A 19,304-nucleotide genomic window follows, 5' to 3' on the forward strand; every position below is an offset into this window, starting at 1 on the left:
AACATGTACTCAGTTGTCAACTGCTGAGTGCTGACTAAAGATACCAATTAATTATTGATGTTTTTTGGCAAAACAAATTATTGATGTTTACTCAGCAGTAGCACTATCAATACTTTTTTTTTTTTTTTTTTTTCAAATATTTTAATGTCTGTTCTATGCATTATTTTTTCTGAAAAAAACAAAACGATATTCATCAGGTTCAAATTGATAAAGTACATCAAATACAAAACATCACTAAAAATGTAAAGGGTGAATCTGCGAATAAACTCACAGCACCCAAGTTAATAGACGGACAAAATACCTATTAATAATATGATAAAACTTAAGTCACCGAAATACACATGCTTCCGGATCTGCAACGTTGACGTCCGAATCATTGGTTTAATTTGTAATTGACTGATATAGATCTCTCAAGAGGAAATGAACAAACACCGCGACAAAACGCTGCACAAGACGACGAACAACACAACGCCGCACTTACACGACGAAATCACAAAAAACACAAAAGGAAAAACTTGATAGATGTGAAAACCACTTATTTAAATTGAAAGAAAAGGGGAAAAAAGATGTAGAGGGATGATTCTATGTAAAAAAAATGACCTAAAACCACCCATTCTCAATAAACGAAGGAGAAAGAAAGTTTAGAGATAAGTTAGAGTTTCTCCCACTAAAAAACTAAGGCCGGCTAACACACAAAAATTATTCCTGTTCTATGCATTATTTTCTGTTTAAATGTTGATAATTTATTTAAAAGCCTATTGGCTTATTATATTTAGTTTAGACTTTTAACATCACTACATTACGAGAGTACAATAGACAAAATTCCACCTGAAAAGATCAAGGGCCAACTCCAAGTACAACTTTTTTATTATAAGTACAGTTAGGATAAAGCATACAGCAGTAAGAATTTCTTTGCAATATATTTTTTAAATTTTTTTGGAAAAGTTAAATATTATATTTTTCAGCACCGTAAGACTTTATAATTATTTGGATAAAGCATACAGCAGTAAGACTTTAAAATTATTTTTTATCCAATACCCTAACATTTTTTTAAAGTTTTAAATTAGAGGAGATGCACTTTATATAGAGAAAACCATCAAATTTGCGATAAGAATGGAATGAAATGAAATGTTGAAGCAATTGTGAATATGGAGTATGGACCATACTTACTGAACGACCTAATGGTAATGTAAGGTAAGTGGGTCAATGAGGTTCACTCAAAAGTCCTATCACACAGAATCAAAATTCGGACTTTATGGAGTACACAGTACGGGATTAGTCCAATTTTTTCACACAACTAGACATAAATGTGATTTGACAAATGAAAAGACATAAATATCTTTGTAATTTAAAAACAAAATCCCAGTAATACATACATATATTTTCATATTATATTATGTGAGTGTGAAAATATATAGTCTTTTCCCGTACTCCTAGTAATGATTATCGATACAAATAAATTCTTTCCATAAGTAGCTAGTTCAAGGTTGAGACCTTTGTCCAAAATATGAAAAGAAAAACCACCACCTGCCAATTTTTAGAAAAAAGATAACCATGTGACTTGCCACACAAATAAGCCAATTTCAACGGTGGTTAGGGTCCCTCTCAAGAAAAAGAAAACGGTGGTTATGGTTGATTAGACTAGGTCGATCAATGTCAAAGGTTTAATCTACGTTAAATCAAGATCAGACCAAATTTTATTTTTTAAATAAAGAAAACTAATATTATTTTGGTGTGTCTAATATGATTTCTTTTTTTCAATGTCTTAAGTGAATTAATATCATTTATAGTCAAAAAAATGGAGAACAAACTTGACCCCAAAAAAAATAGAGAACAAATATTATAGTTAATAAAATTTTACTAAAAATAGTAATGTCAACATTTTTTTAAGGATCCTTCTAAAAAAACATTTTTTTTAAGGAGTAATGGCAACATTTGAATAGTTTAAATGGTTAGAATAATTAATAATTTTTTTGTTATCATTATGATAATTATGTTTATTTTTTCTATATTACTTTTAAAGAATTGAAAGTAATCTACCAAAAATACCAATGAAAATTATTTCACGAGTAAATTCACAGGTGGTACTCTATGGCTGATTTTTATTAAACGTTAGATAAAATATCTACGATGTTCAAAGACAAGCATGAGTCTAAACTTTATAATTAGGAGAGGTGAAATTTGAACTTACGATCTTATCACTCAAACTTCTATATGTGTCCCCAAAAAGATCAAGTCATGTTATTACTCAGTAATTTTATAGCAACTACTATTTTTTTTTTCTTCTTTTCTTTAGATGAATTGATAAACTACTTGAAATTTAAACATATAACTATAAAATTTCGAGTTCAAATTAGTATGAAAACATTTAGCTTAATAATATCGATATTGTCGTTTAACAATTTTATTTTATGAAATGATGTCAGCGAATGACCAGCATCTTATATTCTGATAATGGATCAACATTCATCTAGCAAAAACTCCGGACTAATTAGATTTAGGAATTAATGAAGGGATGTTGTCCATTATTGAGACCGAGGGCAGTAATATTTTTTAACTTCAAAAGAAAAAAGATAGTCAACATTTTACTATCTAATGGATTTGAAATGCTCATAGAATAGCTAGGTCACATTGTTTTTTAAGGGAGCTAGGTCAAAATTTATAAAAACATTGAGCCAAGCTTCTTTTTTATTTTTGACTAAAAGATCCAAAGCTTCTTGTACATATTTTATAATTCCATGTGCTTCAATTGTCTTAAACAATTTTTCTATTTCATGTAGATAGAAAGAAAAGAAAAAAAATAATAATAATGTATCGCAACATCTCCGACATTAGGAGCTAGCACATAAATGCAAATATTAAAAAAGAAACATTGGTGTAAAGTAGATTAAATTGAAGAAAAATGATAAAAACACAACACCACAATCTCTGGAATTGCTAGCTTATTAATTTGATGAGATCAGAAGTAGTAGCTATGGACTCAAATACTCTACCGATTGCCTACTATCAATCTATAGTCAATTGCACCATAAAACCGACTATAGATAATTTGATTTGGCAGCTAAAGTAGTAAATTAAATATACATTGATGATCGATCATAAACATAATGCAATTCAATTTAGTCTCTAAGATCATCTAATCAACATTAACAACAAAAACTCTCAATACATAAGTGAAATTAACTAAGCTTCATAATAATATATAAGATTCACCTTGTTAGTATACTTAGTATGGTGGTCTACCATGACTAGCATGACCCCAAGGAGAATTATTATAAGCTTCATGATTATTCAACAATTGTTGTTGTCCTCCATTTGAAACACCCAAATTACCACCAACATTGTTATAGCCTGGTGGAATTGAAGAACCTTCTCCAACAGATCCAATCGCTAACTGTCCCATCCCCGCTGCACGCGTCGGAGACTCATCATCACCACCACCACCCTGATGCCCTTCTTGATCATCACCATCCTCAACCGGCAGCCTCTCATACGTAGCATTCGAAAATGTCGCCGCCATCAACATAACTGGTCCTGCCGCCACAAGGGGACCAACAACTCCGCCGCCAACCACCTGTCCTTGTCCTCCAGAAAGATAAATAGTCAAACCAGTAGCTCCCGGCGGTGAAGGTCCAGGAAGCACAGAACCAGTCAAAGAGAGTATATCAAATCTCCCTGGAAGCGCTACCACAGCTCCGGGACCTGTAGGTTGCCGGAGAGAAACGTTAACGACGGTTCCACTTGCGCTTAGAATGCAAATACCTCTCTGTCTTTTTCTTGCAAACTGAACGATGCTATCTGATATATCTGTTCCTGTTGCTACTTCCATGACATGGCTTCGTAGCGCGTTAGGGCTATCTCTTGTTATGAATATTGGTGGTTTTGGTTTGTTTTTTGAACCTGATGGACGGCCTCTTGGGCGGCGCGTGGAGGTGTTTGTTTCTATTGCACCTCCTTTGTGTTCGTCGCTGTTTTCTTTCTCATCTTCTTCTTCTTCATTGTTGTTGTTGTTCATGTTGTTCACTCCTGTTACAGCACTTTGATTCATGGAGAAACCCAGATCCGGTTTTCCTAGTGGAGAGGAGGTTACTGAGTTGTCCATCCCTCCTAGACCAACCGGTCCGGTCCACCACCTGTTCGCCATCAAAGTTGAGTTGAACCGGCCACAACAAATTTCCTCAAACCTAATTTATCTATATGTGGATAGCTAATTGTTTTTAACTTACAATCGAAGCAACAAAAGCTGAATCTAAGTAGATCGTGGTAGCAAAATATGGATCAACTAACTTGATCACTAGATCTAGCAATAAAATCTTTGCAACAAGTTACTAGATATGAAGATGAGAGATTGGATTTTTGAGCTAGAAAGTGAGTGATGAGGTAAAGGATTATTGTAAGGTGTGAGTGAGTGAGGGAACAAATGAAGAAGAAAAAGATAGAATAAAAATAGAAAGAAGGTAGCTAAGGTAAGGAGAAGGTGATTGATAATATTGGTTGATTGGTTTTGTCAAAAAAAGATAATGTTTATTGAATGGGAATATGCTTATTAGGGTTTTGATAATGTGTATTTTGTTTGTTAGTGTTTGTGGGGTAGGATTATGTGCGGGAAAGAAGGTGGGTTGCACGCCGTTGCTCGCACCCCAACAATAGTGACATGCGAGTTGAGAAAAAGACAGATATATAAAACTATAAACTATACACTAATCACTATATATCTGTTGGAGAAAACTGTTTCCCAGTTTCACATTACAATTGTCAATTATTATGTATTATGTACCTTGAGTTTGATGTTTGACCATTTTTTTCAGGATTTTGTTTAGGATATAATTTTTTAAGAATTTTAAAATGACAATTATTGAACAAATCACAATTTTGAAATTTTATAGTAGGTTCAACTTTTATTTGTTTTTATAATTTAACGTATGTTCTGAGTAGTTATCAATAATAAATCCTTAATATAGATCATAGACAATTGTTTCACTCCATGTATGTTTGCTTTCAACATCCAATGACCTAATATTTTATTCTAGGCATCTTTGCTTTTGTTTTAGGCGACAAAAATCTGTCGATCAACTCAAAGATGATATAACTCTTGCTATTTTGAAGGAATAATCTTGATTGGATGCTCATGTAAAGCCCTAATTTATTTTTTATTAAATTTTAATATTTTTCATTGTTACTATCTCGAATTCTTGATTGAATTACTGTTAACTGTAATTCTTTTCTTTAAAGCAAAAAAAAAAAAAAAAGATAGTCATTTTTTTATAATTTTAGATAAGATCATAATAGTTTCATAAATTTTTTAATTAAATATATAAAGTCACCCACGTACCATCTTTTAGATTTGTTGGCTAGCTGAGCTGAATATGATTCTTTGCTTGTGACTCTTCTGTCATGTTAATGTAAATTAATGCGATGATTAATAATTAATTAAGTCTGCCATCTTTTTCTTTTGCGGTGGATTATTCTCTGCGTTTGATCTACACTCCTAATTTTCCGCTAACTTTCTGACGTCAACAGGCTAACCCGGAAATAACATGAAGTAAAGTGGTAGACGTATAGGTATTTGATTCTGTGTGTAAAACAATTTCCAGGATTTTTGGTCATTGCACTACTCTGTTAGTAAACCAATTTCCAATGTACTAGACTACCAGTAATTTCAAGGTTTTTCATTCTTCTAGGTAAAAAATGCTTATGATATTTGTTATCATATAGTTTGTAATATTATAAATTTTTAGTTGTCTCTTTGGTACATCATGTGTTTCTTATTAGAGGAATTACTATTTTGATATTAATATATATCTCATTTTAACTTTTCTAAATATCTATGATCTTGATATGATTGATTTTTTATAGACAAATTAAATATATCACTTACTATTAATTTATTGAGGTTTGATTTTTGAACACCCTCTAAAAATATAGAACTTGGATTATCGATCTTCCGTCCGCTCTCTTCTTCTTTCCTCCTTTCTACAATTTGTCTCTATCTCTCTAAATTTTAGAGAAAAGATCAAGAGAGAAAAAAAATTAAGGAATAAACATAAGATAACTATATACACATATTTAAAATAGAAGGAGAAAGAGACGTGAACGAAAGGAGATAATCTATTTTTAAAATATAAATGCAACATCCTTCATTCTCTCTATCCCTCATTTTATGTGGAAGAAATCAAATTGTCGATGTCCTTTACAAACAATTATTCAGCGTGGAGGAGTTTGGAGTAATCATTCATATTAGATCAAACTTTAATCAAATTTTTTTTTTTTTGAAGAAATCAAAACCTTTATGTATTTAATTTATAAGTCTTCTTATTTTTAAAATGTTTATCTCCGCTTTTTAAAAGAATGTGAAACTTCTAACTAACGGTTACTATACAACAAACTTCGACTAATGACACTGGGTTATACATTCGGGGTGATTTTGATAATTCAAATCTAAAGAAATTTGGTCTCATGCTCAATGACAAGAGATCACATCAATATAGACAAGGTAGCCAGATCAATAGATAAGGACTAGGGTGGTTGAACCTGCTTGCCTTGTTTTGATTTGCTTCTTTTGTTTTATTTAATTTAATTCATTTTCTTTTTTGACAATCTTTATTTAATTCATTTTAAGCCGTTTAACTCTTTCAATTGAATCCGAAGTTATCAAACCATTGTACCAAAAAAAGGAGTGATCAACCAATATGAAGAATTATCTGTGTGCATATATAATTTCATTTTAATTATTATCTGATAAACCTTGGGCAAAGTTATACTTCCGGTTTTTTTTTTGGTCAAGACCTTCAATAAAACTTTGGTATAGTTTTTTGTGCAATTTTTTATTCTCTTCTATTAGAAAATTAACAGAGATAAATTTTGTACTCTAACGATAATTTTTTGTTTTATTTTAATTTTTTTTCTATTACATAACTTATATCTTGGATGTGCGTGCGGTTTTGGGCAGAGACAAATACTTCGGGCTTCAATGTTACCAATTACAATGTCATTCAAATGCTATCCACAAGTAATAAGGCAACATTCAGCTACATAAAGGACGAAATTTGATAAAAAAATTAATTTTTAGAGAAACAAATGTTTGTCAAAAGTTATGTGAGAGGTAATGATTAAGTATGCACTCCAAAGCATATCTTCCTATGTGATGAGTATTTTTCTCCTTCTAAATTCTCAAGTAGATGAAATTGAAAAGATTATGAATACTTTTTCATGGGTTCATGTTGGAGAAAATCGCAAAGGAATGCATTGGATGTCTTAGGAGAAATTGTTTGTACATAAAAATTATGGAGGCATGGGTTTTACAGACTTCACGACGTTCAATATTCCAATGCTTGGTAAACAAGGTTAAAGTTTCTTACTGAATCGAACAACCTTGTTTCTAGAAAAAATTTCATAACACAATATTTGCTCACAGTTTCTTATCTTAATTCGAAGATCGGTCATAACCCAAGTTTTGTATGGCAAAGCATTTTTGTGTCAAGATTGTTGTTAAAAGATGATGTACTAGCATTTTTGGGCAGCTTCAACATGCCAAGGTTAGTCATCTTCTTGATTATGGTGCAAAGGCCTTGAACAAACATACTTTGCAATACTTGTTCGAACTTGAAGTGGTGGAGCTCATTTTACAGACCTTATTTTCCCTCAGGTAATTGAAGACCGTTTGATTTGGAAACCTGATTAAAGGTGCTTACCTCTCATGTGTTGATAATATTGCAGTCAACTTCCATCTTAGAAAGTCAGGTTTTTGGAGCAGGATTTGGAAACTTAAGGCCCCCGTAAGGTCAAAACCTTGCGTATTTAATAATGTTCAGCGCGGGAGTGGACTGTGGAATGACATCAACATGGTCTGGAGGCAATTTAATAATCTTGGTGAGATTGTGTTTGTTCTTTTCCAGTAGTTGTCCTATTCTTAAACATAACTACTAGCTACCATCCTTTGGAGTATTTGGAAGAGCCTTGATCTGAGATTGTAGCAACAATAGGTTGAACATGCAACCAAATTATTGAAAGAGTGATACATGAGTTGCATGACTAGAGGTTGACGAGTCGCATGCAAGGACTAAGTATTGTGAGTGCTAGTCGCACAAGCAACACAAGTTTGAGGATGCAACAACAACATCATCATCCATCGACTTTGTCTCAAGGGTGACAGAGGCCGACTTTGAGGAGGCATAAATGTAATATTGATGTTTCAGTTTCACACGACATAGTAGGTACCAATATGTGCATTTGCTAAAAATTTATGGCTTCCACCCGTTTGTTCAGTGAATACGGGGAACACATTGTGGCTTTATCATGCTATTATGTGGATCAATGAATTACAATTGGAAAATGCTGACTTTGAGATGGACTCAAATAAAGTTGTCGATTACTTTACAACAGGTAACACAAACATAAAGTCTTAGAATTCGTGGTTGGACCTAACACAATCCCACAAAATTGACTTGTAGATGAGGGCAACCCCCACTATAAATATTTGTAGACCATCTCTCATTCAAAGTGAGACTCTTTAACACACCCTTTCATGCACAACACAATCGGACTTGGTGTGTGGATATAAATGATAGGTGTAGCGAAAACATTATAATAGGTAGCCAAACAGATCTTGGAGGAGGCCTCAATACCATCTTTAAATTTGTAGTTGAGCCTAACACAACCTTATAAAATCGGCTTTTAAGTCGAGGACAACCCTCAATTATAAATATTTTCAAACCATCTATTATGCAATGTAAGACTCTTTAATATAACAAAGTTTAAAACTATTACAAAGACTTGTAAACACTATGGTAATTTATTATTTCAAAACTCTCATGTCGAGTTTATTTAGAGGAAAGTGAATAATGTCGCATCTCAAACCAATCCTCATGTCCTTATTGACGTATCTCGTATTTAAATATATTTCCTCCATCCTAAATTATAAGCAAAAAAATTTCATTTACTTTCAATAAAAAAACTTTTTTTCAAAATGAAAAATTAAATATAAATTACATTCAATTCATTCTTCTTTTTATTTTATTTTCTCCGTAATCATTAACCAATAGAATTATTTTTCCATCTTTTTACCAAATTTATTCCAAATATATCTTTGGTGGTTTGGTGCCATATAAAATATCACACTTTATACTTCCCTCTCCCTCTTCTCAAAAGTTTTTTTTTTCCCCCTTTCCCAATCGAAGAATCAACGAGTTGAGAACATACGATGGCAGACGATTTGTTTGAAGGATTGCCTCCACCTTCCTCCATCACTCAATCACAACCACAACTTCCAATTCTTTCTGTTTCTACCAACAACAACACCGAATCCTCTTCACTTCTCTCCGCACCTAAACCCATTCTCAAAAGTTCCCTCAAACGATCCAACCCTACTCAATCCGACAACTCCCAAGGTACTTACACACATCACTTCTAATCGATCATTTTCTTCTTTCTTTTCTAACAATTTACTCTTCATCTTTATTCATGGTATATTATAAACCCTAAGTTAGATGATTTTTCATTCTTTTAATTATGCGGTTATTGGTTATGTATTTGCTTCTAATGGAGTTTATATTGGTTTGAAATATGATTATATATTTTGTATTTTAATTTTAGCTGCAGCTCCTAAAAAGAGTTTGAAGTTTAAAACCTCAACCGATGCTTCTGAAACGCAAGTTATTGACGCTATGGAGAAGATATCTTCGCACATCAAAAACCCTGCGAAATTCAGCAAGGCTGCAAAGCTTGCCATTCAGTTGATTGAGGCAGGAAGTGTCAAGTCTGGGGTTAGTGATTATTTTTTCGCAATATTAGAAGCTGCAATGTTGTCTCCCGTATCTTGTACAGATCCTTCGGTTCGGGCAGATTATCATTCTCTGTTCACAGCTGCACAAAACGCAAAAGAAGTAAGATTAACATTAGTTGATAGATTTCGCGATTTTATTTTCAAATTTTAAAGAGTACAATAAAAATTTCTTGACCCTCTTATGTTTTTTTACTTGTAGCATCTCAATAAGAAGCAGAAGAATCAACTGGCAACGTGGACGATTAGTGCTGTGGTTGCAAATGATTTATATACAGATGATAGCTTTGTGGTATGGTTCTCACTGAAAATTTATTTCAAACTTGCTCATTTAAACTTCTGTAAACCTGTTCTTTCCTTTTATTATTCAAGACAATTAATTGAGAAGCACATTTGAATGATTGCAACAGGTTTTGACATGTAATGCTGTTGCATACATAAAAATTGAATTTCCACTGTCATAGATGTACTGTCCTTTTCTTTGCATATAATTCATAATATTCATGCATTGCTGTTATTGCTTTTATATAGCTATCTTCCAAAGTGTCGTTTCTCATATCAATTTATTATATATGTGAAGTTTGACCAAAGATGGATCTAAGTGTGTCAATCTAGTCTTTAAAGATTTAATTTTACTAGCAGAACTTGCAGAATTAAGATAGATGGGAAAGAGAAATTATTCGGAAGGGACTCTGAGATAAGTTGTTGAGTGGGTGAAATATTGATAAGCTTCATTAGTTTCGATACGGTCATCCACCATGTTCGTCCATGACATGCTTTTTGTTACAGATGTATGTATAGTGAGGGATGGGAGGTTACGGTGCATGACATATGCTTGATGCCTGGACTGACTGCAACGGCAAGTCGGCAAGTTTTGGGGTAGCAGAAGTTTGGCCTAGTTGCAAGGTGCAACATTCTTCTTTTGAGTTGTGATAAAATTTTACAGTTAGCTTTATAAAAAACTTGCAATTAGATCAATGAATTCTCAGCTTGATAAAGAGACTGTAATGCATCATATCAATAGCTGTGAAAACTGTCTGTATTTTTCATATGTAATGTGTTTATCCTTTGCTTAGTCATTGGATTTTTGGGAAATTGTTGTCTATTTTGACCTCATTTACCTTGAATGGCCCATAAGGATTGTATATTTGTTGCTCATTATTTTCTGTCCCAATATTTATGCAGTTCTCGAAAGCAGCTGGGCAAATCAAGGAAGCTATATCTAACCTTCCTGTTGCGACAGAGGAGGATGACACAGAAGAAGCAATTTCTCTTAATGACGGCACAGTAATGGCAGATGAAGGTGGTCAAACATCTCCGAATGAGGAGAATAATGCCTTGGAGGAAGCTGACCCATTTGGACTGGATTCACTGATTCCTGGATCCACAAAGAAAGGTGAAAAATTTAAGGGAAAGAATGACGCAGCTATGAAGATAAGGAAGGAAGAAGAGGAAGAAACCAAGCGATTCCTTCAGTTACAAAGAAAAGCCCTGATAACTTGTCTAGAGATTGCTGCTCGGCGGTATAAAACACCTTGGTAAATGCTGTTACTATGTTCTGATGTATTTGTCTTTAATTCATGTTTTTCCATTTTACATTATGTGCCCTTATTTGAATTTTCTCTTTATAGGTGCCAGACAGTAATTGATATTTTAGTGAAGCATGCCGTTGATAATGTGGCAAGATTTACAGCTCATCAGAGGGATGCTGTAAGGAAATTGTGGGCTTCAATACTGGAGCAGCAAACTCGTAGGAAGCAAGGAAAGTCGGTTAATGGAAAGCTTGATGTGAATGGTTTTGAATGGCTTCAACAAAAATATTCTACTGAGAAGATTAGCATTCGGCATTCTGTTGGAGGTAGTGGAGACCGGCGTGCCACACAATGGCTTGGTTAAGTTTTTTCTTGTGAAATTTTCTGTAACAAAAATGAGGCGAGTAAACATTCTCGTCACTTCATTGCTAGTGTTGTAACTTATAATAGGTCTCGGACATCTCTCCTGACTTTGTTTCCCCAAAAACATTGGTAGAAACTTTATAAAATGTGATTTTTTCCCCTTCCTTTGCAAATTTTAGTTATAAGTTTATCCTCAAGTTTTTTTTTTGTCCTCAGGTTGATCAATTACAATTTAGAATTTCAATTTCAGAAGTTATCAATAGAGGACTTGAACTTTATTTTAGGCTTAAATATGTATTTAATCCTTGCAATTAGGGGTCGTTTAAAAATTGGTCCCTGTAATCGCTAATCCTGGCAAACTAGCCTTGTAATCATTAAACATTTAAAATTTTGTCCTTTGACCAACTTAATCACTGTCACACATGAAATTTCAATTTTACCCGTGGCGTTTGATATATTTTCATAAGGATTAAAAAAATACCTCAAATATAAGAAAAACTAATTTATAAACTTCTGTAAAAAAAAAAAGTAACTAATTAAATGCTTTAATTAAAGTATTTCCTAACTTATATTCCTTCAACAAAGAAACCACTCTTTCGTCATCGTGAGCTTAGCTCAATTGGTAAGGATAATGCATAATATATGCAAGGTTCAGGGTTCGAACCCCGGACACCACCAAAAAAGAAACCACTCTTCCAATGACCATCCTTTATCGCAATAACACTCAGCTGAACTTCTCCATCTTCTAGGCCTAAATTGAAGATATCTCTCATCTCAATGTCCAACCATCCTTCGTTTTCACACTAGGAGTTGCAATCTTAATACTTTGCACCAACAGATAACTCCACAAGATAGTTCTCAAATCGAGAGGCATTAATCATCTTGAACACAAGATAAGTTCCATATAGTGTATGTGGGGACAAGGCAAGGGTGTTTATCTTCCCACGAATCTCAAGCCAACCACATTAAGAAGCTCAACAAATTCAGGGACCTGTCCAAAAATTGTTCACAAAAGTTGCAAAGCTAAGAATACATGAACAATGCAGACTCATCACTCAAATTTGGAAAATGTAAACCAAGCATTACTAAATTATTTCAAACCGTAATTGATTATGATAAACTTCTAAGTCAATAAGTTATATTGGTTGTAATAAATAATATCCCGCCCCCTATCAACATCGGAGGAAAATAAAGCGGAATTCGATATTAAAGAACAATAGATGAAACTGAGATGTAGGAAGAGCATTTGTAGATAACTGAACCATCAGCCGGATGACAATGGTTGAAAACCAACTTGAGAACCACAACATTCATCTTCTCCCTCAAAAAAGGACATCAAATTTTCTACGTTCGTCATCCGCTCGTGATAATTATGGATAGAAGCAATATATAGGCAACTGCTTGCTTGGTTGTTGCAGTGTAAGGGTTGGAGTTGGAGACATGATAGCCGAGTTAAATTACCCAACCTTGACAAATGACCGGCTGACAGTAGATTTATAACATGGTAACCTGCAGCAGGTCTGCAGGTGTGCGAACACATGTGGCCTATTCAGCTTGCGTAGGCTTGCAAGTGTTGCTGTAAGGATGAAGTTTCAGAAAATATGAGATCCTACCTAGTCAGGTGTGCCTTTCAAATATCAAGAGGATTACAAGGTCTGCATACATACAGACATATTTTGTTGACAGCATAACTAATGTCAGCTCTAAAATATGTCAAGTATAATAATATTCTAACAATTTATCAACTGTCTATAAAGAGAATAATCAGACGGTGGATCATCATTGCTGTTATTGACGTTCAGATTCAGGTTTATAGTTAACTTTGAGACTGAATACTATAACAAGAAATATTCAATTAAACAGAAAAAATAAGGAAAAAGTGAGAGAAGCTGAAAACAGAAAACAGTTTCATTCAACATTACATCCCTTAAAATGAAAAATGATCTTTCAGTCATATCATACAGCATGTAGCCTTTTTACCTTTTTGATAGCCAAAAATAATGCAGGAATATCGCTTACAGATATCGTATCTCACTGTTATGAAAAACCATAGGCACAGAGCAAAATATTCATAGTTATAGTTGGGTTGGTAGAATTAAGATGCAGAGGCTAATTTGGTGATTTGTTCATATATGGGAGAGGGAACTGTGTTCATAAGAAGCGCAGTAGATAATCGATCATTTAAGAACAAAATTAGTAACCAAGAGCCAAGACTGAAACGGTAAAGATCTGTCATATTCAGGAGACGGTGTTTATTCTCAACATATTTATATTGCAGTTTTACACTTGATAATTGATGTGAAGATCCCTTGGTTGCAAGGAAATCAGATAAAGCCAATTCGTTGTCATTGTAACATAACAGGCAATAAGAATATTAATAAATATACAATCAAAGGAACCGGAAAATGAGTAGAATTGTAAGAGAGTGACATAACAAATATCTAAAGTGTTAAGTGTGACAAATTGATTCACAGATTTTGCATTCATAGAGGTGCAGATAACTGTCAGTTAAGAGTTAATTAAGCTTATGATGGTATATTGACCGGTTATTATAAGTATATTATCAGTGTTAATGAACACAAGAAAAATAAAACAAATATAAAACTTAAGAGCTAACCTAGACTCAGGCATTGCATTCCAGGGTGAAAGAGAACTAATGTTGTCAATCAAAGGTTAAGTACCTAGCATTCATAGTTGAGAGTTCCAAATAAATAAAACATGGCAGCAAATAAATATTGTATCAAGTATATAGTTGAACATCCAAAACACAACTATCCCAGTATGTACTGAACTACCGTACTATAATTATAATAAGAAATATAATTTACAAATAGACCGTTTGGAACATGAATATACATCACAATATGTTGAAAAGTTGAGACTTCAAATCTTCAAGCAGTATTCTGTCATCCAAGACGCAAGACCCCTACATAATTCAGTGAATGTTGCTTAATTGTCTTCCTTAGGTCTAACTTCTATTCCTTCAAGAAAGAAATTTCCCTTCGGCAAATCACCATCTATCTCAATAACACTAATGTGGACTTCTACACCTCCGAGGCATAAATTAAAGAACTCTCCCATCTCAATCTCCAACCACCCATCACGTCTCACACTAGGACGTCGTAGTCCTACTACTTTGCTGTGCGACATACTAGCCCCAGAAAGACGGAGACATATTAGTTCTTTGTTCCTACGTACCAAGGTTGTATCCAAACATACAATTTTAGTGCTTCTATGACTACCTTCTACACGAACTAACAAGTCCAGAGGATGATTCTCAAATCCAAATGCAGCAATCATCTTGAACACAAGATAAGCCGCATACTGAGTATTTGGGGACAAGGCATTGGTGTTTATCTTTCCATGAATTTCAAGCCAACGCACATGAAGAAGCTTAGCAACTTTGGGGAACCTATCCAACACAAATGGAGTATTTATAGAGGTGTAGATACACCAACAATGCATGGTCATTGACTAAAATTTGAAAGTTGTAAACCAAGGGTAACAAAATTGTTTCAAGTGTAATTGATTATGATAAGATTCTCAGTTAATAAGTTATTTTGATTGTTTCAAGCATAACCACCAAACCTGGAATCAGGTACAGCAATCCAGTTGCAATATCGATCATCATCACCCCAAGCAATGGCGAGAGATCTAGCAGCAAGCATGTAACACTTTTTCCCACTCTTTCTATCCAATTGAAGGCTCTGCATTTTTATACTGATGATGGTAAGCCCTAATATTCAAAAAATTGGAGGTTATAAAGAAGAATACCTTTTGAGCATTGTCGATGATGATAGGGCGGTCAGATAGAGTGAGAAAGAGAGCCTTCTTGGTTGGAGTGTTGGCAATGGAAGGAGGAGAGTGTGAGATGATGAAGTCGATGAATTGGGAATCATAACGGAGAAAGTGATTCCATACGGCGTCCGAATCAGCGGCACAACGGAATGTCTTGGAAACGACGGAGAATCTGCCGGCGTCAGCTGGAGTGGTACAAGATAGTATGGCGGCAATGCACCCTTCCGGTAATTCTTCAAACGCTACCATTCTGTTTTGCTTTTTACCGGCGAAGAATAAAGATGGAAGTAGATCGAGTCATTTGTAATGTAATATACTCCCTCTCTAAATTAGAGTCTTTGTGCAGAAAATGATTACTCTTGATTTCAATGCTAAAATTAATATGACTAAAATACACTTTTGACCTCCTATATTTGGTTTTGTAGCAATTTTGACTCCCTATTAAAAAAAATCAATTTCCAGCCCCTAACTTCCCCCCCTTTTGCAACCCATAGGCCCTCTTTAATTTTGATCCGGTCAAAGGCCACTTGTAATTTAAAATAAATAAAAAAACAAAAAAAAATAGAAATAATTAATAGCCTTAGGATGAAAAATTAATGGTCAAGATTAAAAGTATTCACATGCTCCCTCTCTTAGCTAATTTTCCCTCCTCCATTCATTTTCTCTTACGTTCTCCGGAAGAACAACACCAGCGGCAGCAACTCTCTCACACCCTCCTTCATTCGTTGTTTCATGAGACCACTGCAAGTAGAAGGAGTTGGATATTTAGAGGCAACAACAACAAGATTAAGAGATTTTTAACTATCAATCAAGCTTACAGTTTTTACAGTTGATCAAACCAAAACCTGCAATATCTTTCCATAACCTTTTCGCTTCATGTGTATTCCCTAAACACCAACCATTAGGAATCACGTTCCACTTCTTTATATCACGACAAAACCGAGTGAATCATCAACTTCATCCCTGAATTTTCACGGGTCGGCCAAATTAGTCCCTCAATTATGCAAAATATCAATTTAATCCCTGAATTTATTAAATGTCAATCAAGTTAGCCCTTCTGTTCAAACAGAGCGTTAACGGGGCTAACGTGACCGTTAACCTCTCACATGTCAGACACCACGTACGTAGGGACTAATTTGGCCGATAATAACAAACATTTCGAAGGACTAAATTGATTGATTTGCAGAATTTTTTTTGGTTTCTTCCCAAACTGTTCTCTTCTTCCCCCAACGGCTCTTTCTTCCTCAATTGTTTAAAATTGAAACCCTAATTACACAATCTATCTACACTCTAAAATCACCTAAATTTCCTCCAATAATAAGTGGTTTAGTTTTTCCCCAATTCAAAAAACTTCAAACCCTAATTTTTTCGTATTGAATCTTAAAACCAAAATCCTCAAAACTTCTTGAAGCAAAACTATTGAAATAAAATCCAAAATGATGGGGGGTGGGAATATGGGAAAAAATTGTTATGAAAGTCGAGCTTCATCTTGAAGCTTCAAGTTTAATGGTGATGAAAAGTGGTTGAAGATGATTCAGAAATGTAACATTTCTTTAATAATATTTCCATCAAATTAGTCCCTGAATTATTTTTCTATCTATCAAATAGATTCATACGTTATATTAAAAACCCATCAAATAAGTCCCTGAATTGTTTAATCAGATATCAAATTGATCCTCGAAGCATATATGTATAAAATGAAGTAAAAAAAGCCAGAACACACAGATTGAAAATGAAATATTACTTAGGCAAAAGTCTGAAACATTACACATGCAAAAGAAACCCAACTATGAGACATTAAGAAATCATGAGTCTTAAATAAAGATAAGCAAAAGGAAACCCAACTATGGGGCGTAATTCAAATAAAGCCTAAATATTACAAATTCAAAATCATATTTTAAACTTCATGAAGCTTCACTTCTTTGGAAATCTGGGGGTTGTATAAACTCCATGAATTGAGGTTGATTTGAACCGGGTGGACCATAGGTTGGATATGGAACTCTAATTATGCCAGGAGGAGTTGGATGACCTGGTGCAGGACCCCTCATTGGTGTTTGCTTAGGCCTATCATCTGAAAAAATCGGTCTTCTAAGGTCATACCTCCTTGGTGCAACACCCTGAAATTGCAAATTCAATCAAATTAGTCCCTAGACTATGACATAATCAGTCATATAAGTCCTTCAATTAATTAAATAACTGTTAAATCGATCCTTAAAATGCAAGTGTTATATCTGTCCTGCATTTGCAACAACATTTCATGCACTTTCTGCATTTTCAAGCACAACATTTTTAAGTTTTAACCCAAAACCCTAAAAGGAATAATCAAAACAATTGTTTCAAAAACGCAACAAACACAAACAATGAACAAGGCAAGCATCAACGATCACATAGATGTGGTAAACAAAATGATCAAAACTTAAAACGAAAATACAAAAAAAATGGACAAAAACAGGGTGAATACGAACACATAAACTTGATAAACAACAGGAAAGGCGTTACCTTTTTGAAACAACCGAATACAGAAACTTCAAAAACATCAGAATCGTCGAAGATGATGATGATTTTGGAGAGGCGAGAATGAATAAAGTTTTAGTGGGAAGGAGAAGGGTCAAGGACGTTTTTTATTTTTCTGACTGAAATATGAAGAAGGATGTATGGGTAATGTAGGGGCAAAATGGAAAAAGCAGAAAGAAAAAAAAAAAACTGAAAAGTGAAAATTGAACTTTTTCAAATTCAATCAAATTAGTCCCTGAACACGTGGCTTCTTTCTTGCCACGCGTACAAGACAACAAAGCATGCATGGCGACAGATCAGCATGCTAACAGAGCACTTGGACGGAAGGACCTTTTTGATGGACGTCTGACAAATTCATAGATTAAGTTGATATTTCGCATAATTGAGGGATGAATTTGGCTGATCCGTGAAAATTCAAGGACGAAGTTGATGGTTCACTCCAACAAAACCCAAACTTATTCAAATTCCTATGAAACAAAGTTTCAGCTTATTCAATATGCTTGTACCTACACATCCACATCAAAAGAGTCCGAAAAGCTTCTGAATCAAGCTCATTATCCAATCCAAACTCTTCCCTTCTGTAGAAAATGTTAATAGCTTCCTCCACTTTATGTGCAGCCACAAACCTACGAATTAAAATGGAAAATGTTTCTTCATTGATAAATTCTTTTCTTTGCGACATTTCGTCGAGCACTTGGTGTAACTCTTCAAAATGCTTCATTTTACCAACAATTTTAATAATCTCAGTGTACACTTCGCAACGGGGTGTGTAGTTGTTTGTTTTGGTGACCCTTTTCAAGAATATAAACGCTGGTTTTCAATTGGATCGATGTCGTTGCAAAACTTCGAGGACGAGGTTGCTGTCGGGGTGGATTCCAGTGAGATTAAAAGCTCGTTCAATTGTTCTTTGGGTTTGTCTCTGCAGAATTATTTTGTGGGGTGAAGAGAAGAGAAGAAGAAATGATGTTTATTAGATTGAAGGAACACAATAACACTTGAATTGAGTCTTTTAATCTTGACCAATCCTAAGGCTATTAATTATTCCTATCATTTTTTTCATTTAAATTTAATTCAATAATAGCCATTGATTATTTATTGTATCAGAACATAACATAAGCATAAGCTACACTTAATGTTGGCATCTTGTTTTTATGGTATCTGATCTTCTCTTTGGCCATAAGCTCTAAGATTACACAAGTCCACGAAAGAGCTTCTACACTACAGAATGCAACTCAAACTTACAAATCATAATCCCAAAAAAAAAACTTACAATTCATCATGCATCCTTCTCGTTCTCAACATATAAAATTAACTCCTAT

At 34.1% G+C, this 19,304-nt stretch overlaps 3 protein-coding genes across 4 annotated transcripts; 1 reads left to right on the top strand and 2 right to left on the bottom strand.

Annotated features, from left to right (window-relative positions):
• Positions 1-2,858: 2,858 nt before the first annotated feature.
• Positions 2,859-4,544, bottom strand: LOC11425082 (AT-hook motif nuclear-localized protein 19). The gene has a single exon (XM_003590882.4). It carries the CDS (start codon positions 4,142-4,144, stop codon positions 3,227-3,229), a length of 918 nt encoding a protein of 305 aa, XP_003590930.1. The 5' UTR covers positions 4,145-4,544; the 3' UTR covers positions 2,859-3,226.
• Positions 4,545-9,110: 4,566 nt separating this feature from the next.
• LOC11425083 (uncharacterized) lies at positions 9,111-11,837 on the top strand. Of its 2 annotated transcripts, none has more exons than XM_003590886.4 (5): positions 9,111-9,386; positions 9,598-9,881; positions 9,981-10,070; positions 10,964-11,316; positions 11,410-11,837. In XM_003590886.4, the coding sequence occupies exons 1-5, from the start codon at positions 9,200-9,202 to the stop codon at positions 11,672-11,674; spliced, it is 1,179 nt and encodes a 392-aa protein (XP_003590934.1). In that variant the 5' UTR covers positions 9,111-9,199; the 3' UTR covers positions 11,675-11,837. The 2 variants fall into 2 exon arrangements, with proteins under 2 accessions (XP_003590934.1, XP_003590932.2); XM_003590884.4 differs by having other exon boundaries at positions 9,112-9,386; positions 9,592-9,881.
• A 2,544-nt stretch (positions 11,838-14,381) lies between these two features.
• On the bottom strand, positions 14,382-15,838 carry LOC11435112 (F-box protein PP2-B11). The gene is made up of 3 exons (XM_003590888.4): positions 15,448-15,838; positions 15,262-15,380; positions 14,382-15,085 (listed from the first exon to the last, which is right to left on the bottom strand). The coding sequence occupies exons 1-3, from the start codon at positions 15,718-15,720 to the stop codon at positions 14,623-14,625; spliced, it is 855 nt and encodes a 284-aa protein (XP_003590936.1). The 5' UTR covers positions 15,721-15,838; the 3' UTR covers positions 14,382-14,622.
• Between the last annotated feature and the right edge of the window lie 3,466 nt (positions 15,839-19,304).

This window comes from Medicago truncatula, chromosome 1 (assembly GCF_003473485.1).
Source record: "Medicago truncatula cultivar Jemalong A17 chromosome 1, MtrunA17r5.0-ANR, whole genome shotgun sequence".
Classification (NCBI taxonomy): Eukaryota; Viridiplantae; Streptophyta; class Magnoliopsida; order Fabales; family Fabaceae; genus Medicago; species Medicago truncatula.

Excerpts from the sequence above, each read along its gene's own strand:
- LOC11435112 (XM_003590888.4), bottom strand. The coding sequence starts at position 15,720 with ATGGTAGCGTTTGAAGAATTACCGGAAGGGTGCATTGCCGCCATACTA. Across the intron at positions 15,381-15,447 it reads TCATCGACAATGCTCAAAAG|AGCCTTCAATTGGATAGAAA; the intron begins GTATTCTTCTTT and ends ATAAAAATGCAG. Across the intron at positions 15,086-15,261 it reads ATTGCTGTACCTGATTCCAG|GTTCCCCAAAGTTGCTAAGC; the intron begins GTTTGGTGGTTA and ends TGTGTTGGATAG.
- LOC11425083 (XM_003590884.4), top strand. The coding sequence starts at position 9,200 with ATGGCAGACGATTTGTTTGAAGGATTGCCTCCACCTTCCTCCATCACT. Across the intron at positions 9,387-9,591 it reads TCAATCCGACAACTCCCAAG|CTGCAGCTCCTAAAAAGAGT; the intron begins GTACTTACACAC and ends TTTTAATTTTAG. Across the intron at positions 9,882-9,980 it reads CTGCACAAAACGCAAAAGAA|CATCTCAATAAGAAGCAGAA; the intron begins GTAAGATTAACA and ends TTTTACTTGTAG.
- LOC11425082 (XM_003590882.4), bottom strand. The coding sequence starts at position 4,144 with ATGGCGAACAGGTGGTGGACCGGACCGGTTGGTCTAGGAGGGATGGAC.